Here is an 18,432-nt window from a genome sequence, read left to right on the forward strand (position 1 = left end):
ATTATGGGAGGTCCCCATAGCAGCCTGAGCTTATAACGATATTATGATATTACTAAAGGATGACACAGGGATTACAAAAGTCCACCTTAGACATGCCAAACAATACTTTTTCACCATTACTGTGATACAGAATGTGCTCAATTTTGACAGCACTGGATAGTTGAAAGCTGGAAGTTCTAGAGACTTCGGTTATGTGTGGATACGGATATGCAGTCAGGCCCCTTAGTATTTGGACAGTAAGGCGTTTTTGTTTGGGTTTTTTTTTTTCTACTTTTGTAAATCACACAGGGTTTTAAAATCAGTCAAGATTTTATTGAACTGCAGACCTTCAGGTTTAATTCAAAGAATTTACCAAAAGGAATGCGTTGTTGTTGTTGTTGTTGTTGTTGTTGTTATGATATCTGTTTATCTTTAATGATGTTGGTCCATCTGTCAGTCCTCAACGTTCTGGAAAGAAATAATCTCAAAGGATTGTTCGTTGAACATAAGTTATCTTATAACTCAGACTCAGAATGTGTTAGGACAGTGATACATCTTTAAACATACAGCCGAATCTGAAATCAAGGTCTGCCTGTCAGCATTGATATGAAGGTGTGTTTACATAATTTGAGTGGTGTGAACTTGTTTTGGTTGTCTTGCTGAATGTCCAAAAAATGTGCCAAGATCTAAGATCAGCTTTAATACTTGGACAATCGCTGCATTTGCATGGCAGATGAGGCTGCCACTGAAGCAACACGCAGAAGTTGTGCTAAGGCCTTGTTGATAGGCTGCACAAGGTCTTAAGGTCCTATATTGGTCAGAGGGCCCGGTGGCGCCAGTGTCTGGCAGCCTCGCCTCTGTCAGTGCGCCCCAGGGTGGCTGTGGCTACAATGTAGCTTGCCATCACCAGTGTGTGAATGTGTGTGTGAATGGGTGGATGACTGGATATGTAAAGCGCTTTGGGGTCCTTAGGGACTAGTAAAAGCGCTATATAAATACAGGCCATTTACCATTTATATAAAAGACCTGAGATACTATAGTCTAATGCAGGGGTGGGCAACTCCAGGCCTTGAGCGCCAGTGTCCTGCAGGTTTTAGATATCACCCTGGGTCAACACACCTGAATTAAATGATTAGTTCATTACCAGGGCTTTGGAGAACTTCAAGACATTTTCAGGAGGTAGCCATTTGAATCAGCTGTGTTGGATCAAGGACACATCTAAAACCTGCAGGACACTGGCCCTCGAGGCCTGGCGTTGCCCACTCCTGGTCTAATGGTATTGTAAATGATTCACAGAGCCATTTGACAGAACAAATGTCATGTAGGGTGTATGAAATCATGGAAGCTTTTTTTTATTCAAAACAACTTGATGAGGGCTAATACTTATTCTGAGAAAATATCTCTTTTACATCATCCTGTAAACCTAAAATGCTGCACATTTAAGCAGTAGGTCTTCTGGTTACTTAATCAGATGTGTATATTTTTTATCATGCTGTTATCGACCTTGAGAAGTCTGTTCAGAATATTCATTTATGAGGAGAACTATATGTCAGTTAGTGTATTTCTTTTAAGAAACCATTGTCATGACCGGTTGGTTACGTAGAACCACTGTCCCAACTGTGTGTTAGGTCATGACATGACTGGCGGGTTTTTGTAAATATGATTCTTTTCATGACATAATGTAAAGAAAAAGAATGTAAAGAGAAGTCATAAAGATACTTAAATAAGGGCCAATCTCAACAGAAACAGAAAAGTACCACTGCTGAATGATAAACTATTTAGATCACTAAAGAAATAATTTAAACAAACAAACAAAAAACCCACAATTTAAAAAAAAACATATTTACCAGTGTCGAATTTTGAGATCTTTGTAGAAGAGATTTTATATTTAAGTCGTTTTCAATGCATGTATAAAGCTGTTGTTGCACCAGCCCAAGCAACACATTGCTGACTTTGCATGGTAAATCAGTAATAATACTTCTTAGTCCTTTTTGTTTGACAGCATGAATATTTTGAAATTGTAAATATAACTTGATCACCATTCACATCTTTACGTTTTTCTCTGTATCTCTTTCTCCTAATGTTTTGTAGGTCCATTGCTGTGTGATGGACGACTGACACACCTCCTCTTCCCTTTGCTTCTTCTCTTGCGGGCTCCCCTGTTATTCAGTTTTGGTGAGCGAACATGCCCTAATAGCTGCCGATGTGAGGGAAAAACTGTCCATTGTGATTCATCTGGATTTTTAGATGTTCCAGAAAACATCTCAGTAGGCTGCCAGGGCCTTTCCCTGCGATACAATGAACTGCATACGCTGCTACCATATCAGTTTGCTCACCTCAGCCAGCTTCTCTGGATCTACTTAGACCACAATCAGATTTCAGTTGTTGACAGTCGAGCGTTCCAGGGGGTCCGCAGACTCAAAGAGCTCATTCTGAGCTCCAACAGGATTACAGCCCTACACAATTCAACATTTCATGGAATTCCAAATCTTCGAAGTCTGGACTTGTCCTACAACAAATTAGAAAATCTACAGCCCGGTCAATTCCATGGCTTACGAAAACTACAAAACCTTCACCTACGCTCCAATGGTCTCTCCAACATCCCAATTCGAGCATTTCTGGAGTGTCGAAGTTTGGAGTTTCTGGATTTGGGTTACAATCGAATCAAAGCTCTTACCCGCACAACTTTTCTGGGTCTACAGAAGCTGATGGAGTTACATCTGGAACATAACCAATTCTCTCGGATCAACTTTTTTTTGTTTCCACGTTTAGCCAACCTAAGATCACTTTATCTGCAGTGGAATCGAATTAGGGTGGTCAACCAGGGTCTGCCATGGACATGGTATACACTGCAGAAGCTTGATCTGTCTGGAAATGAAATTCAGACTCTGGACCCAGCTGTGTTTCACTGCTTGCCCAACCTGCAAGTCTTAAACCTGGAATCCAACAAGCTGTCCAATGTGTCTCAGGAGGCAGTGTCAGCGTGGATCTCACTGACCTCAATAAGTCTTGCTGGCAATATCTGGGATTGTGGAACTGGGATATGCCCACTTGTTGCTTGGTTGAGAAATTTTCGGGGTAGTAAAGACACAACAATGATATGCAGCAGCCCAAAGTATCTCCAGGGAGAAAAAGTCATGGATGCTACAAGGAGCCATGGTATTTGTGAGGAAACCGATTACATTCTGACTGAAACACCTTCACCAACATCAGAGCTCATTTCGGAAGCCACTGCCGAACCAACCTTTGGCCCCACAAGTGGCATTCCACCTATGCCACCGACCAGTACCTTTGGTCCTCTCCCACCATTTAGACCTCGACCCATTCCTCATCCTACCTTTCCCGGGCATATGAGCAAAGATCCCAGAGACTCAGTGGTTCGCCCTCGACCCACTCACATACCACCCCCAGAGATAGAGCACATGACTCTGCACAAAGTGGTTGTGGGCAGCGTAGCACTCTTCTTCACCATGTCATTAATCTTGACAGTTTTTTATGTTTTGTGGCGGCGCTACCCAGGTGCAACCAGGTTGCTGCAGCAGAGATCCATGGTGGGACGGAAGCGTCGCAAAAAGAGTCCAGAGCCAGAACAGAACCTCAGCTCCCAGCTCCAAGAGTATTACATGAGCTACAATCCTGCTGCAACACCGGAAGCATTGGAGGTGCTAGGCAATGGCACTGGTTCCTGCACTTGCACAATTTCTGGCTCCAGGGAGTGTGAGGTATGATCGATCGCATCAGCCTAAAAATAAAAACTCAAAATCAAAATACAAGACCCAACAGAGAGGTAAATCCTTTATCAAGTATGTACTGTAAAAACACTAATCACAGTAAAGCACCCTTAACTCTTCATTTAAAGCACGCTTGACTCCAAATGTTAGATGTCTCCAATTATTCCAGTTTTTTATTTTGAAACCGACTCTAAAGGGGAAAATACAAAACAGCTAATCTGATCTGATCTAGGAAAAGAAATCTACATCATGGTCTCAGAGGACTGCATTAACACAATAATTAATGCATGCATAATTTTTTGTTCTCTGAATTATATTGGTTATGGCTTTAATTACCATTCTTTTGCTTGGAATTTATCTTTGTATCACTGGTTATCTGGATGATCTTTTCAAAGCTACCCTTTTGAAAATGTTCTTCATGGTATGTAGACTTGAAAGCACAGGGAATAATTGGAAACTGTCTAACTAATTTGTAGACACTACTCCACATTAGCATTGCATGGCTTAGATGTTTTAAAGCTTTTTTGGCTTGCGTGTTTGGAGGAGTGAGAATGATGTGTTTCTGTGTGCGTGTTTGTGGACTAATGCATAAATGTGTGCCTACATAATTAATTTTTCTATTGAAAAATGCCAAATATACTATATTTAGCATCTATTAAGGTAAAATGGCAAGGGTCTACGAAGTGCAATGCTGTTAAGTAAGAATTTGGTAGTTTTGCTGTCACAAAGTGAGAGCAGCTGATCAATACTAGATAGAACATAAAGTTCAAATATATTGCCTATCGTCAGCTGAACATCCATTATAGATGTCTAAAGTTGATGATCTGCACTGAGTGTGTCTGGCGCACTGCATGCCTCCTCACTTGAGGAAATTTATGTTAATCTGCATAGAGGGGAGGCACTATGGTAATCCCAAAGCTTATGATATGGCTTAAATGAGGATCCCTCTGCTCTGGTAAGGAGTGAATGTATAAACCATTGTAATTACAACCACAAACATGAAGACATGTCTAATTTTGGGACGGAAATTTTACCTTTCAAAGTAATGACTGCACACCTGTGTGTTTTTCACCAATGGGCCCAAGATAGTTTAAGTAAATTAAAATACTTAAAATATTTTTGTCTAAATATTTTATTTTAAATGTGATTGATTTCAATTAAATTGAAAAAAGGGGGAATTGGAGGATACAATACATCAAATAATAGTTTTTTTTCTCTAGCTATCCTAACTCATATTCAAACTTTGTGGGTTCTAATGTGAAAGAGGCTCACTGAGCAAAATGTTTAATTTTGAAATTTAAATTGTTTGGTACTATTCATTTTTACTTGAGCTATAAACTTAATTTTCTCACATTGTGAAGTTATAATATAATAAGTAAATGTCAGTAAGAAAATATATATATTTTTTCCTTCCCTGTAGGTGAAGTCAGCATTACAGATGTGGGGAGGTCGAATGAATTACAGCAAGTCAACCAAATCACCTAATCAAATCAGCCTGTTCCATATACTCTAAGTCGTAACTCACTTGATATTGACAATGGAGCAGGTCCAGCTTTTAACATTTTACATCAACAGTAAAATTGTTTTCAATCTCCTACTTGCAGTTATAGCAGTATTTTTATTCCAGTTTTCCTCATGGCATATGTTTACAAGGACATATTGACAGTTACAATGGTAGCTGGTTTGCTTTCATGATTCACTTTCATGATATTGGGCTATTGTAGAGTTCAGTCATAATGCACTGCATTATGATCGAATGGATAATGTCAGCAGTAACGATAAAGAGAAATGTACGAGGATTAAATTGATTTCAAGTGCTCCCAAGGTTTAAAAAAAAATGGTGTGTGTGTTAAAATGACATGTACTTATATACAGAATAAACAAATGGCGATCAGTTTCATGCATAGATTTTTGTGAGCAAAGCAGCTAATCAAGCAGTCTGACTTCAAGGATGAATGAAGGAGCACTTCAAAGATGCAGTCCAGTGGTTAAGGGGTGAAACTAATGTCAAATCTAAAGCCAATTAGGATGCTATTCATCCAGAGGGTTATGGCTTCTTTCAAAAATTATCCACTTCCCCTTTGGTGCTTATTCAGTTTCAATTACAAGATGTCTTGGTGGCATAGAGGAGGTGTTTTGATATCTCTTTCCCAAAGCTTGTAATATTTGCTGAAGAAATCTCAATTTTGTGCAATGAGCCATAGCTTGAATGGATGTTTGCCCCTAAACTTTACTAGTACCCCAAAACTACGCCAATTGAAAACTCTTAAAAGAAACATACCTTTGCTTTTGTAAATAGAGAATCAGATGCCTGATTACGCCTGGGTTTGACCAATGCTAATCTACCCTCCAGAGATCAGAAACACAGCTGTATAGCTTTTCTCTGCTCTGAATAAATGAATCTGGGGCTCATCAGTTGCAAATGAAAACCAGCCAATAAAAGGTATCTTGCTCACTTGCATACTATGAAGGTTTTTTAAGCATTGCTTACCCTGCTACAAGGCCAAGCATCCAACACGCATTTACGCTGAACAAAGGACATTATGTTAAATTTACATATCTTTAGGCCGATTTTATTCAGTGGAGTATTTGCGGTTTTTTTCTGAACAAGGATGTTATTAACTTTTCACTGTAGAGAATAATGTGGGAAAACAAACTCGGTTAATAAAGTTAATTCTCACTTTCAAAATCCTACTTGGAATTTGGTAAAAAGCATTTAGATTAATAGTTTGTTGGGCTTTTTTTCATTGTTTTGTTTTTATAGATGTATTCAAATTCCAAAGAAGTCCATAACATCAGAGTTAGGTTCTTTGTAAAGAATTGAAAAAATGAATGTCTTTTAAAGATAAAAAAGTATTGTATACTTCATTTGAAAAGATTAAGAGATCTATATTTGTACAGTGTCTTGTGACTGCTGTGTTAGTCACCAGCACACAGCTTGACTCCAGTTTGATACAAACAAAAGCAATGCTCTGATTCTCTTTTAACTGCAAATATTTCTGTAGCAATCAGTGTCAGTGTAAGTATTGTTTCTCTCCACATAACCATAATCCAAATCTCATCATCTCAAAAACGATCTTTCCTTTTCAACATCACTGACGGTGTCTACAGTAGTTTGCTTGGGGGCGTTCTACACTGTTGCCTATTTCAGCCGTTTAATAATTGAGAAGCTGGTGTCAGCCTGGTTTAGTTTGATGAAAGTGCCATCTTGCTGGCTGTGCCTTTCATTACGGCTGTGTGCAACGCCAGCAGTCCCTTTTGGGTGGCAATGGGGACGAACAAAAGCTAGCACAACACATTTACTCTGGTGTGGCTAGAATTCGGTGAGGTATTCTGACTGACACGGCCCAGCAGGAGACAAGTCGATGTCTTTTTTACTTACATCCTAAAGATTTTGAGGCAAGAAACTCAACACTTAAAAGCCTGTGCAGCTCCAGAGGTTTGGGGGTTTTTTTGGGGGGGGGGGGGTTTCACAGGTTGAGGTTAGCTGCAGTTATGCATGGCGTTTGCTGAGATCACCAAAATGGATCAGTAATACACCATGTACAGAATTCAAATATGGGCAGGTCTCTCATGTAGGAGTTGTGGAAAATTTACAGCTATTGGAGAAAAAAAAAACAGCTTTAGACGTGGTGCCTAAATGATTGCAAGCATTACCACAAATAGAAATGAAACACGGCTTATTTCAGGAAGCTCATATGTGTGGGTATACTCTGCTATTCGAGATCCACAACTATCATCCTATTCATCTTATTAAAACTTCCCTTGAAGCTTTAATAAGCCCTGGTAGGCCTATTGACTCATTGTTTCTATACCAAAATAGTGATGTTCATGAATCTTCAAAATAGTGAATGCTGAAGTTTAATTTACATAATAGCATTACATTAACAGGCGGCATGAAGTTTAAAGCATAAATGGGTGACTCTTTTAAATATTAGAATGATAATCTTTGCCTTCTGATTCATTTTGTTGCTGATCACATTCGGTTGGCAACACAGTGCTGTATTTCATTGTAGATGGGTTCAGCTACTTTGAAATATTGGAAAAATTGGAATAGTCTTTGTTATAACACTGAATATGTTTCAATCACATTTTTAGATTTCTAAAATTATTTTCTAAATCTTTGGAATGCCTTTTAAATAATAAAAAATGATACCCCAGTTAATACACAATTTATTATAATTAAACTGAAAAAAAAAATCAATGTAATTTAAGAAACATATTTCTTTCTGTCAGCAGTAAAACAACTATTAACAAATTCTGTTATAAAGTGATATTGTAAAAGGTCAATTATACATATTTTGACATAGCTACAATTATAAGAAAAAGATAGTAGTAAAACATACGAGCATGGTTGCAGTGTGAGCATTACGTCATGCTGCTCAGCTCTGTGGCTATAATATAGCAGTGCACAGTTTGAACTCATTGTATTCAGTTTTGGTGTTGATAAAGTTGACAATTCTGCCCAGACAATAAAATTCACAGACTCTGTGTGTGAGCTATAATAACAGGCGAATTGGTTCATCTTGTTTATTTTTTTTTTTTAAAGATGTTTTTGCTGCATTTCTTTTTAAGACTTCAAAGCATAAATTAACTTCATCTTGGGCTTGTTTGTGATCCTCGTACATGTTGACAGATTATTGAGTAGTACAAATTGTTACACATACCCATAGGGCAGTTAAAATAAATAATACTGGGATGCATATTTTGATCTTAAGAGCTCATTACATGTATTTTTGGTAAGCAGTTGTAATGATTTTAATGTTGTACAGTATTGTGTTGTATGTGTGTGGAAAGGCAATCATATATGTTTAAAATACTGTTATAATAGCACGCTTTGACATAAACAGTCACTAAAACAGTTTAAGAAATCAACATGAGGTGAGTGATGTTTGATTGTCCCATAGGAGAAACTGAAAAAGTAGATTTGGCAGTTCATTCTCTCATTGGTCTTTCCTCAAGCGATCCCTGCTTCTGGGAGATACTGTGCTGGTATCCTACCCCCACCCTTTACGTTAACATGGCTTTGAAGAGAGGCGGGTGTTACACAGTCAGCCCCAGCGTACACTTTGCATGTCCCCTGGCTAATTTCCCCTCTAGTCCCGTTCCACTTGACAGGCGTTCTTCCAAAAACCATTTAGAAGAACACTTTCATTTTCCGCTCTCTCTCCCCTTTACCTCATCAGCTCTAAGGAACCATTAAGAGCTTAAGTGCAAGCAGGCATACACTACTGAGAAAGATCTCAATGAATATACAGTAAGTCTCACACCCCTGATTCCAGTTTAGTCATTTGCTCCCTCACTTCCCCTCCTGCCCCAAATTCTCCCTTGCAGGCACTAAAACAGCTTTTAATATGTGCATCATGCAATCCTCTCCGGTCTTACATTATTAAATTCATCATTTCTGTGATCGAGCAAGATAGAGTTTAAAGTAACTGAATTATTAAGAGTTTTTTTGGTCTATAGTAAGCTTTCTGTCTTGTTTTCTCTTGTTTTTTAAACTTTCTGTGTCTTATGCTCCAGAGAGCAAGATCCTGCTGCTCCTGTCAGCCAATAACTGAACCTCTTTTAATGGAAACGGAGGGCTAATGAGGGAGCGATATATATTTCTGGCTGCACGGCCCAAGTATTTTTCCAGTTGACATAACAGAGAAAAACTGCAAAACATCTTACTTTATCATCATTTAAAATGGCGGACAGTTGGAACAGCTGCTTGTATGACAATGCCAAGATGTCCCTTGGTGAGAAGTATTTCCACTTCTTCGGTGCAACAAACCTCTTAGCCCTCTCAGAGGGACAATTTCATGCCCTCTTCCCTCGATTGCTGGGTCATCCTCAAAAGAACTCCCAGGAAGGTTGTGCTGGATGATGATGCATGTACTAAAATGTAGATGTGATTCTGCACCCTAGGCACTCCCTCCTATCTCACATGAAGAGATGCAGTCATACATACACAACACAAACCCCGGTGAGTGGTGTATTCTTAGCAGCTTCTGGAGCCTGATTTGGCCCTGGAGCTAAGACAAATAAGGATCTTCTGTTTTACTGGATATCACACCAAAAACAGAGAGGAGATTCTATAGTATATTTTTTTTGAACAGTTTTTAGACTGAAAAGGGGAAAACAGCTCAGTGGCACCTTATATAAAAGATCCACCTCCGCGTTTGCCCTAAATTGAATTTTCTAATCTGCTACCTGCCCCCCTCCTCTCCCTTCTTCTTGCCGTTGGCTTTGGCAGCCACTGTATACTTCATCCTCAGATAACAGTAGCATCAACCCACCCACCTCACTTGTTCTGTCAAAAACACACAAACATCTTGTTTTGCTTCAGTCTTAATAACTGCAAAGCTGGCACATGTACACACACGTACTAAAATGTGCAGATACAAAAATGAGAATAAGGATAACTCACTATGTCATCACATTCACTGCAGAGACAGGTCGAAAAAGATATTAACATATATACAGTGGGGCAAAAAAGTATTTAGTCAGCCACCGATTGTGCAAGTTCCCCCACCTAAAATGATGACAGAGGTCAGTAATTTGCACCAGAGGTACACTTCAACTGTGAGAGACAGAATGTGAAAAAAGAATCCATGAATCCACATGGTAGGATTTGTAAAGCATTTATTCGTAAATCAGGGTGGAAAATAAGTATTTGGTCAATAACAAAAATACAACTCAATACTTTGTAACATAACCTTTGTTGGCAATAACAGAGGTCAAACGTTTACTATAGGTCTTTACCAGGTTTGCACACACAGTAGCTGGTATTTTGGCCCATTCCTCCATGCAGATCTTCTCGAGAGCAGTGATGTTTTGGGGCTGTCGCCGAGCAACACGGACTTCCAACTCCCGCCACAGATTTTCTATGGGGTTGAAGTCTGGAGACTGGCTAGGCCAATCCAGGACTTTCAAATGCTTCTTACGGAGCCACTCCTTTGTTGCCCGGGCGGTGTGTTTTGGATCATTGTCATGTTGGAAAACCCAGCCTCGTTTCATCTTCAAAGTTCTCACTGATGGAAGGAGGTTTTGGCTCAAAATCTCACGATACATGGCCCCATTCATTCTGTCCTTAACACGGATCAGTCGTCCTGTCCCCTTGGCAGAAAAACAGCCCCATAGCATGATGTTTCCACACCCATGCTTCACAGTAGGTATGGTGTTCTTGGGATGCAACTCAGTATTCTTCGTCCTCCAAACACGACGAGTTGAGTTTATACCAAAAAGTTCTACTTTGGTTTCATCTGACCACATGACATTCTCCCAATCCTCTGCTGTATCATCCATGTGCTCTCTGGCAAACTTCAGATGGGCCTGGACATGCACTGGCTTCAGCAGCGGAACACGTCTGGCACTGCGGGATTTGATTCCCTGCCGTTGTAGTGTGTTACTGATGGTGACCTTTGTTACTTTGGTCCCAGCTCTCTGCAGGTCATTCACCAGGTCCCCCCGTGTGGTTCTGGGATCTTTGCTCACCGTTCTCATGATCATTTTGACCCCACGGGATGAGATCTTGCGTGGAGCCCCAGATCGTGGGAGATTATCAGTGGTCTTGTATGTCTTCCATTTTCTGATGATTGCTCCCACAGTTGATTTTTTTCACACCAAGCTGCTTGCCTATTGTAGATTCACTCTTCCCAGTCTGGTGCAGGTCTACAATACTTTTCCTGGTGTCCTTCGAAAGCTCTTTGGTCTTGGCCATGGCGGAGTTTGGAGTCTGACTGTTTGAGGCTGTGGACAGGTGTCTTTTATACAGATGATGAGTTCAAACAGGTGCCATTCATACAGGTAACGAGTGGGGGACAGAAAAGCTTCTTACAGAAGACGTTACAGGTCTGTGAGAGCCAGAGATTTTCCATGTTTGAGGTGACCAAATACTTATTTTCCACCCTGATTTACGAATAAATTCTTTACAAATCCTACCATGTGAATTCATGGATTTTTTTTTCACATTCTGTCTCTCACAGTTGAAGTGTACCTCTGGTGCAAATTACTGACCTCCGTCATCATTTTAGGTGGGGGAACTTGCACAATCGGTGGCTGACTAAATACTTTTTTGCCCCACTGTAACTAGACACACTGACACAGGTAAATTGTGTAGTAATTATGCATTTAATGTTAGTAAAGCAACTGACAAATGTAGCAAGGATAAAGAAAATAAAGGTAGGAAAAAAAAAAAGGTAAGGAACTTGCAACAAATGTTTCTGGCCATTCTTGAACTGTAATAGAAGGCAGTCTGACCTCTGCGACACGTATGTTAAGTTAGTAAGCAACAGCAAAAAAATAGGTGAATAAACATATATTGAACCTCTGTCTTAATGTGACACTCATATGCCATATGCGTTTCATACCATTTACTGCCTTAAACTGAATCAATCAATAGATCAAAAATGAATGGGCAGTTCTTGTCACCTTCATAGTCAGCAGGATTTATTTCAACAACACCCATCTAGTCAAGAGCGTGTCTGTTTCATGCCAGAAGCCACAAAACCTCATTAAGTGTCATCACACAAAAAAGGGGATTTCTATTTCTTTTTTTTTTTAAATGAAACTAACTTCTTAAAAAATTTAATATTACTTAAAATTAAGCCACACAGTATGAAATTAACTTCAAAAATGAATCTACTTTGTATTGACTTTCCATTTGCCTGCAGTGCTAGTCTTGCAGAATACAGCAATTCATCTCCAGCACACTTCTTCATCCTGCTCTTATTTAATACAAGTAAATGGGTGTAAATGGGTGTGGAAGACAGTGCCCTAAAGCTAGTGAAGCAATAAGATCTTTGTGTGATTGGCTAAGTAGTTAATAAACAACTCACGTAAGACGTTGTCCTTGCTTTTTATTGCTGATACTCTTAGTAGTTTTTAACCAGAAACTTTTATCCGCTATTCTCCATTCTTTGAAGAAACAATGGTGTGTTGAGAAAAGATTTTCAAATTAAGTAGGAATGCTGGGATGTGGGATAAAGTGTGTTGCCTTCAGTTGAGATTTTTCTCAATTGTATTTGAGACTGTTTTCTTTGCAGCATTGTGCAGCTGAACAAAACTCCAGCAATAACCTAGCATGCAAATGCCAAGATGGAAAAATGCATATGGTTTGTTGGGATGAGACTGCTGATTCTTCATATTAGGTTTAGCAGAATACATTTACTCAGGTAGAGAATTATGAAGTGCAGTAAATACATGTCTTTCTACCAAACAGTGTGGCGAGGAGTGGTAGTAGCACAAAATCCACATGTACATTTATGTTGGGTGGCGGCCAGGAGCGGAGGCCCTGGCGGACTGACCCCCGGCTGCCAAGACTGGCAATAGGGACATGGAATGTCACCTCTCTGGTGGGGAAGGAGCCTGAGTTAGTGCGTGAGGTTGAGAGGTACCGGCTAGATATAGTCGGGCTCACCTCTACACATGGCCTGGGCTCTGGAACCAGTCTCCTGGAGAGGGGCTGGACTCTGTCTCAGTCTGGAGTTGCCCCTGGTGAGAGGCGGCGGGCTGGGGTGGGTATCCTAATATCCCCTCGGCTTGCTGCCGGTACGTTGGGGTTTTTCCCGGTGGACGAGAGGGTTTGTTCCCTGCGCCTTAGGGTCGGGGAACGGGTCCTGACTGTCATCTGCGCTTATGCGCCGAGTGGCAGTTCAGAGTACCCAGCCTTCTTAGAGTCCCTGGGGGGGTGCTGGAGGGTGCTCCACCTGGAGACTCTGTTGTCCTGCTGGGAGACTTCAATGCTCACGTGGGTAACGACAGCGAGACCTGGAGGGGCGTGATTGGGAGGAACGGCCTCCCTGATCTGAACCCGAGCGGTGCTCTGTTATTGGACTTCTGTGCTAACCACAGTTTGGCCATAACGAACACCCTGTTTGAACATAAGAGTGTCCATAAGTGCACGTGGCACCAGGACGCTCTAGGCCGTAGGTCGATGATCGATTTTGTAATCGTATCAGCAGATCTGCGACCATATGTTCTGGACACTCGGGTAAAAGAGAGGGGCTGAGCTGTCAACTGATCACCACCTGGTGGTGAGTTGGATCAGGTGGCGGGGGAGGACGCTGGACAGACCTGGTGCACCTAAACGCGTAGTGAGGGTGTGCTGGGAACGTCTAGCAGAGGCCCCAGTCCGCGAGATCTTCAACGCACACCTCCGGCAGAGCTTCAACAGCATTCCGAGGGAGACCGGGGACATTGAGTCCGAATGGACCATGTTCAGCGTCTCCATTGCCGAAGCTGCTGCATTGAGCTGCGGCCGCAAGGTGGTGGGTGCCTGCCGTGGTGGTAATCCCCGAACCAAATGGTGGACACCAGAGGTGAAGGGAGCCACCAGGCTGAAGAAGGAGTCCTATCGGGCTTGGTTAGCCTGTGGGACTCCGGAGGCAGCCGACAGGTATCGACAGGCCAAGCGGAATGCGGCTCGGGCAGTGGCTGAAGCAAAAACTCGGGTGTGGGAGGAGTTCGGAGAGGCCATGGAAAAAGACTTTCGGACTGCCTCGAAGAGATTCTGGCAAACCGTCAGACGTCTCAGGAGGGGAAAGCGGTGCTCTACCTGCACTGTGTATAGTGCTGGCGGAGCGCTGCTGACGTCGACTGAGAAAATTGTCAGGCGGTGGAAGGAATACTTCAAGGACCTCCTTAATCCCACTGACACGTCTTCCGAGGAGGAAGCAGAGTCTGGGGATGAGGGGAATGACCCGCCAATTTCCGGGGGCGAGGTCACTGAGGCAGTTAAACAACTCCTTGGTGGCAGAGCCCCTGGTGTTGATGAGGTCCGCCCCGAGTTCCTGAAGGCTCTGGACGTTGTAGGGCTGTCCTGGTTGACACGCCTCTGCAATGTTGCGTGGAGATCAGGGGCAGTACCTGTGGACTGGCAGACCGGGGTGGTGGTCCCCATCTTTAAGAAAGGGGACCGGAGGGTGTGTTCCAACTACAGGGGGATCACACTCCTCAGCCTCCCTGGGAAAGTCTATGCCAGGGTGCTGGAAAGGAGAGTTCGTCCGTTAGTCGAACCTCGGATACAGGAGGAACAATGCGGTTTTCGTCCTAGTCGCGGAACACTGGACCAGCTCTTTATCCTCTCCAGGATACTTGAGGGTGCATGGGAGTTTGCCCAACCAGTCTACATGTGTTTTGTGGACTTGGAGAAGGCATTCGACCGTGTCCCTCGGGGTGTCCTGTGGGAGGTGTTGCGGGAATATGGGGTGTCTGGCCCATTGCTACGGGCCATTCGATCCCTATACAACCGTTGCAAGAGCTTGGTTCGCATTGCCGGCAATAAGTCGGATTCGTTCCCGGTGGGTGATGGGCTTCGCCAGGGCTGCCCTTTGTCTCCGGTTCTGTTCATAATTTTTATGGACAGGATTTCTAGGCGCAGCCAAGTGGCGGAGGGCTTTCGCTTTGGTGGCCTCAGAATCTCATCTCTGATTTTTGCAGATGATGTGGTTCTGTTGGCTTCATCGGGTGAAGGCCTCCAGCTCGCACTGGAATGGTTCGCAGCCGAGTGTGAAGCAGTGGGAATGAGGATCAGCACCTCCAAATCTGAGGCCATGGTTCTCAGCCGGAAAAGGGTGGAGTGCCCACTCCGGGTCGGGGATGAGTTCCTGCCCCAAGTGGAGGAGTTCAAGTATCTCGGGGTCTTGTTCGCGAGTGATGGGAGAAGGGAGCCGGAGATCGACAGACGGATTGGGGCTGCAGCTGCAGTAATGCGGACGTTGCACCGGTCCGTCGTGGTGAAGAGGGAGCTGAGTGTAAAAGCGAAGCTCTCAATTTACCGGTCGATCTACGTCCCTACCCTCACCTATGGCCACGAGCTGTGGGTAGTGACCGAAAGAACGAGATCGCGGATACAAGCGGCAGAAATGAGCTTCCTCCGAAGGGTGGCTGGCCTCTCCCTTAGGGTGAGAAGTTCGGCCATCCGGGAGGGGCTCAGAGTAGAGCAGCTGCTCCTCCACATCGAAAGGAGCCAGCTGAGGTGGTTCGGGCATCTGACAAGGATGCCCCCTGGGCGCCTCCTGGGTGAGGTGTTCCAGGCATGTCCCACCGGGAGGAGGCCCCGGGGCAGACCCAGGACACGCTGGAGAGATTATATCTCTCGGCTGGCCTGGGAACGCCTTGGTATTCCCCCGGACAAGCTGGAGGAGGTGGCTGGGGAGAGGGAGGTCTGGGCCTCTTTGCTTAGGCTGCTGCCCCCGCGACCCGACCCCGGACAAAGCGGATGACGATGGATGGATGGATGGATGGATGGATGGACGGACATTTATGATTTCAGCTTAATGCAAATACCAGTATGGAAACATTGTCATTCACAAGGGTATCAAATACTCACATTTTCAAAGCCAGTAGCATCAGACTGATATTAACAAGGTTTCCTTTGGTATTGGTGTCTTGATCAGGCTGAGTGTTGGCTATATTAAAGTTCAACATTCCAAGGGCACTGCTAGTTATAGGTTAACTGGCTAAGTTAACTCACTGAGTTAATCCAGGGAAAATGGTACAGCCAGTGCAATGCACACCAGTGTCGAAGGACAAAAAAAAAAAGTATGATATTTCAGACTGGACCAAAGCAGCAGACCAAACGTCCACTGCAGGGCCTAAATATGCTGTACTTTATGGAGCTGATTCTTTTTTCTTCTCCATGATGATCCTTGTAATCGTCTTTCAAACCCTCACAATGAATCTTTACTCATTAGTTGGAGCCCTGTAGTGTAGCATTCTAATTCTGCAGGGAATAAGCATCCACAACTATCTTCCCATTTGTCTTATTAAAACTTCCCTTGTAGCACCTTTTGATTCCTCATTGCTGTTTTATTTCCAACTGTGAAGCATTTGAGTTTAGAAAATGTGAGAAAATAAAGGCTGAAGGAAGTCGGCTGGAATGAAAATGTGGAACAAGGAGGCACTATGCCATTTGTGCTATTTATATCATTAAGAGGTTGGTGGCTAATGTGCAGCCAGGCAAGGAATCCCATGAAATCACCTCTATGTAGGAAGAGCATGGCTGTAGTAGCATAAGAGGGTTTACAGCAATGACCAGTGTATCCTGACAAGCTGTCTGCGCTAGACAGACTGTACCCTATGAACCTTGAAACTGTGTGAAGGTAGTTTAGTCATAAAAAATACTTCGTTGTTCTCTTCAAAAGACATAGGTTAGAGTAATTAATTGTGTGTCAATAGTTTGAACTGCACAATGCTTTTTGGTTATGAAATCTCAGAGTTATTTTGGGCTCCAAGGCCTATCAGGTAAAAATAAAAAAAAACCACCAATTTAACCAATTCAAACGGTTTTACATACATTTTTTAAAGTAAGTACAATATTATTTTTGCCTTCTTTATGCATTGCTTATATAATAAGGATCAAATAGGACTGCAACTTTTGTGCAGAACTGGGGGGGTATTGTTTTTTCTTTTTTTTGTGTGTGTGTGTTGTTGTTTTTGTTAGGGGGGTGGGTGTGTGTGTGTGTGTGTGGGGGGGGGGGTTCTCTCCTCCTGCGCAAAGTTGCTGGTTCTTTCTCTACAAATGTTTAAATCATTAAAGTGTGGTTTCCTAAAGGGAACAGAAATATTTGAGGAGATCACATATTTTTAAATGGCTCCCTATAGGCACAATTTTCTTTTTGAAAATCCACATCCACCCATGAAAAAAGCATGTCTTAGTAGACCAGAATAATGCTGCCTGAAGTGCCTTTTCTACTCAAAGTGACCCGTGCTAGTTTAAAAAGTTTAAATAAAATACCTATAGCCTACCTCACACACCTCTTACATTTATGTTGCCCTGTGCTTTCTATGAGTAATGGCTGCATGGCTACTGTTTGTAATAAATTTTGCTACTTAATTAAATTATCACTAATTGATCTTGCATATTATCTGAAGACATCCTCTGTGTGAACAAATTAATCCCACTTCCCGTCATTATATTGCTGTATCCATGGTCCTGTGGTGCACCCTGTGTGACTGTGTCTTATAACAGGGTGAAATGGCACTTGGTAGGTTAAATCGTGACTCAAAAATGGCTGTAGGTTATCTGTCTCTCCGTGTTACCCGTGTGAGTAGTGACCTGTGGTTGGTGAGCCCTGCCTCTTTCCCAGTGTCAGTTAGGCACAGCGACTCCATGACTTTGAGGATGACTGGAGCTATGGAGCTATTTTTATTTATTTATTTTTATCTAATTACATGCATGTATTATAACTGCATTTTCTTCCTCATTGTATTGATTCAGCACGGGTCCATTTTGACATGATAGCATCACACACCACCTACAGCTTTGTCATATACACTTCTTAACACTTTAAAAATGCATCAGATCTCAATAGAAAAAAACCCCAAAACAAGACAAAAAACACATGCTGAATATCTGTCTATCCTGATATAGACCGGGTAGCGTGTTAGGAATGAAAGGATGCCACATCGTTTAATGAAAATAAAACGTGCCTGTATCCATGCCTCACAATGTTGTGGCATGCTCCTAATGAGATGACGGACAGTGTCATGGAGGATATCCTCCCAGATCTGTTCCAGGCAGTCACTGAGCTCCCGGACAGTCTGAGGTGCAAGCTGGTGGTGTCAGATGTGATGGAACAAATGTCCCAGAGGTGTTCTGCTGGAGCTTGGGGGCCTGACAATGGTTTAAATTCCTTCATCCTCCAGGGACTGCCTGCTTTCATGTCTGTAACATGTTCTCAGGGGGAACCCTGCTTATGACTTTTTTTGATCAGACATTCACACCAGTGGCTTG

General features: G+C 42.5%; 1 protein-coding gene across 1 annotated transcript in view; it reads left to right on the forward strand.

The window, feature by feature from the left end:
• Window positions 1-18,432, forward strand: part of lrrtm4l1 (leucine rich repeat transmembrane neuronal 4 like 1) — a 66,941-nt gene that overhangs the window by 15,608 nt on the left and 32,901 nt on the right. Inside the window, exon 2 of the mRNA XM_085357070.1 lies at window positions 2,071-3,701. Within this exon, the coding sequence (XP_085213196.1) occupies window positions 2,071-3,701 (1,631 nt within the window). The remainder of the gene's footprint in view (window positions 1-2,070; window positions 3,702-18,432) is intronic.

The sequence above is a fragment of the Diplotaxodon limnothrissa genome, linkage group LG7, assembly GCF_057381915.1.
Source record: "Diplotaxodon limnothrissa isolate DT_005_m linkage group LG7, D_limnothrissa_male_GT1.1, whole genome shotgun sequence".
NCBI lineage: Eukaryota > Metazoa > Chordata > Actinopteri > Cichliformes > Cichlidae > Diplotaxodon > Diplotaxodon limnothrissa.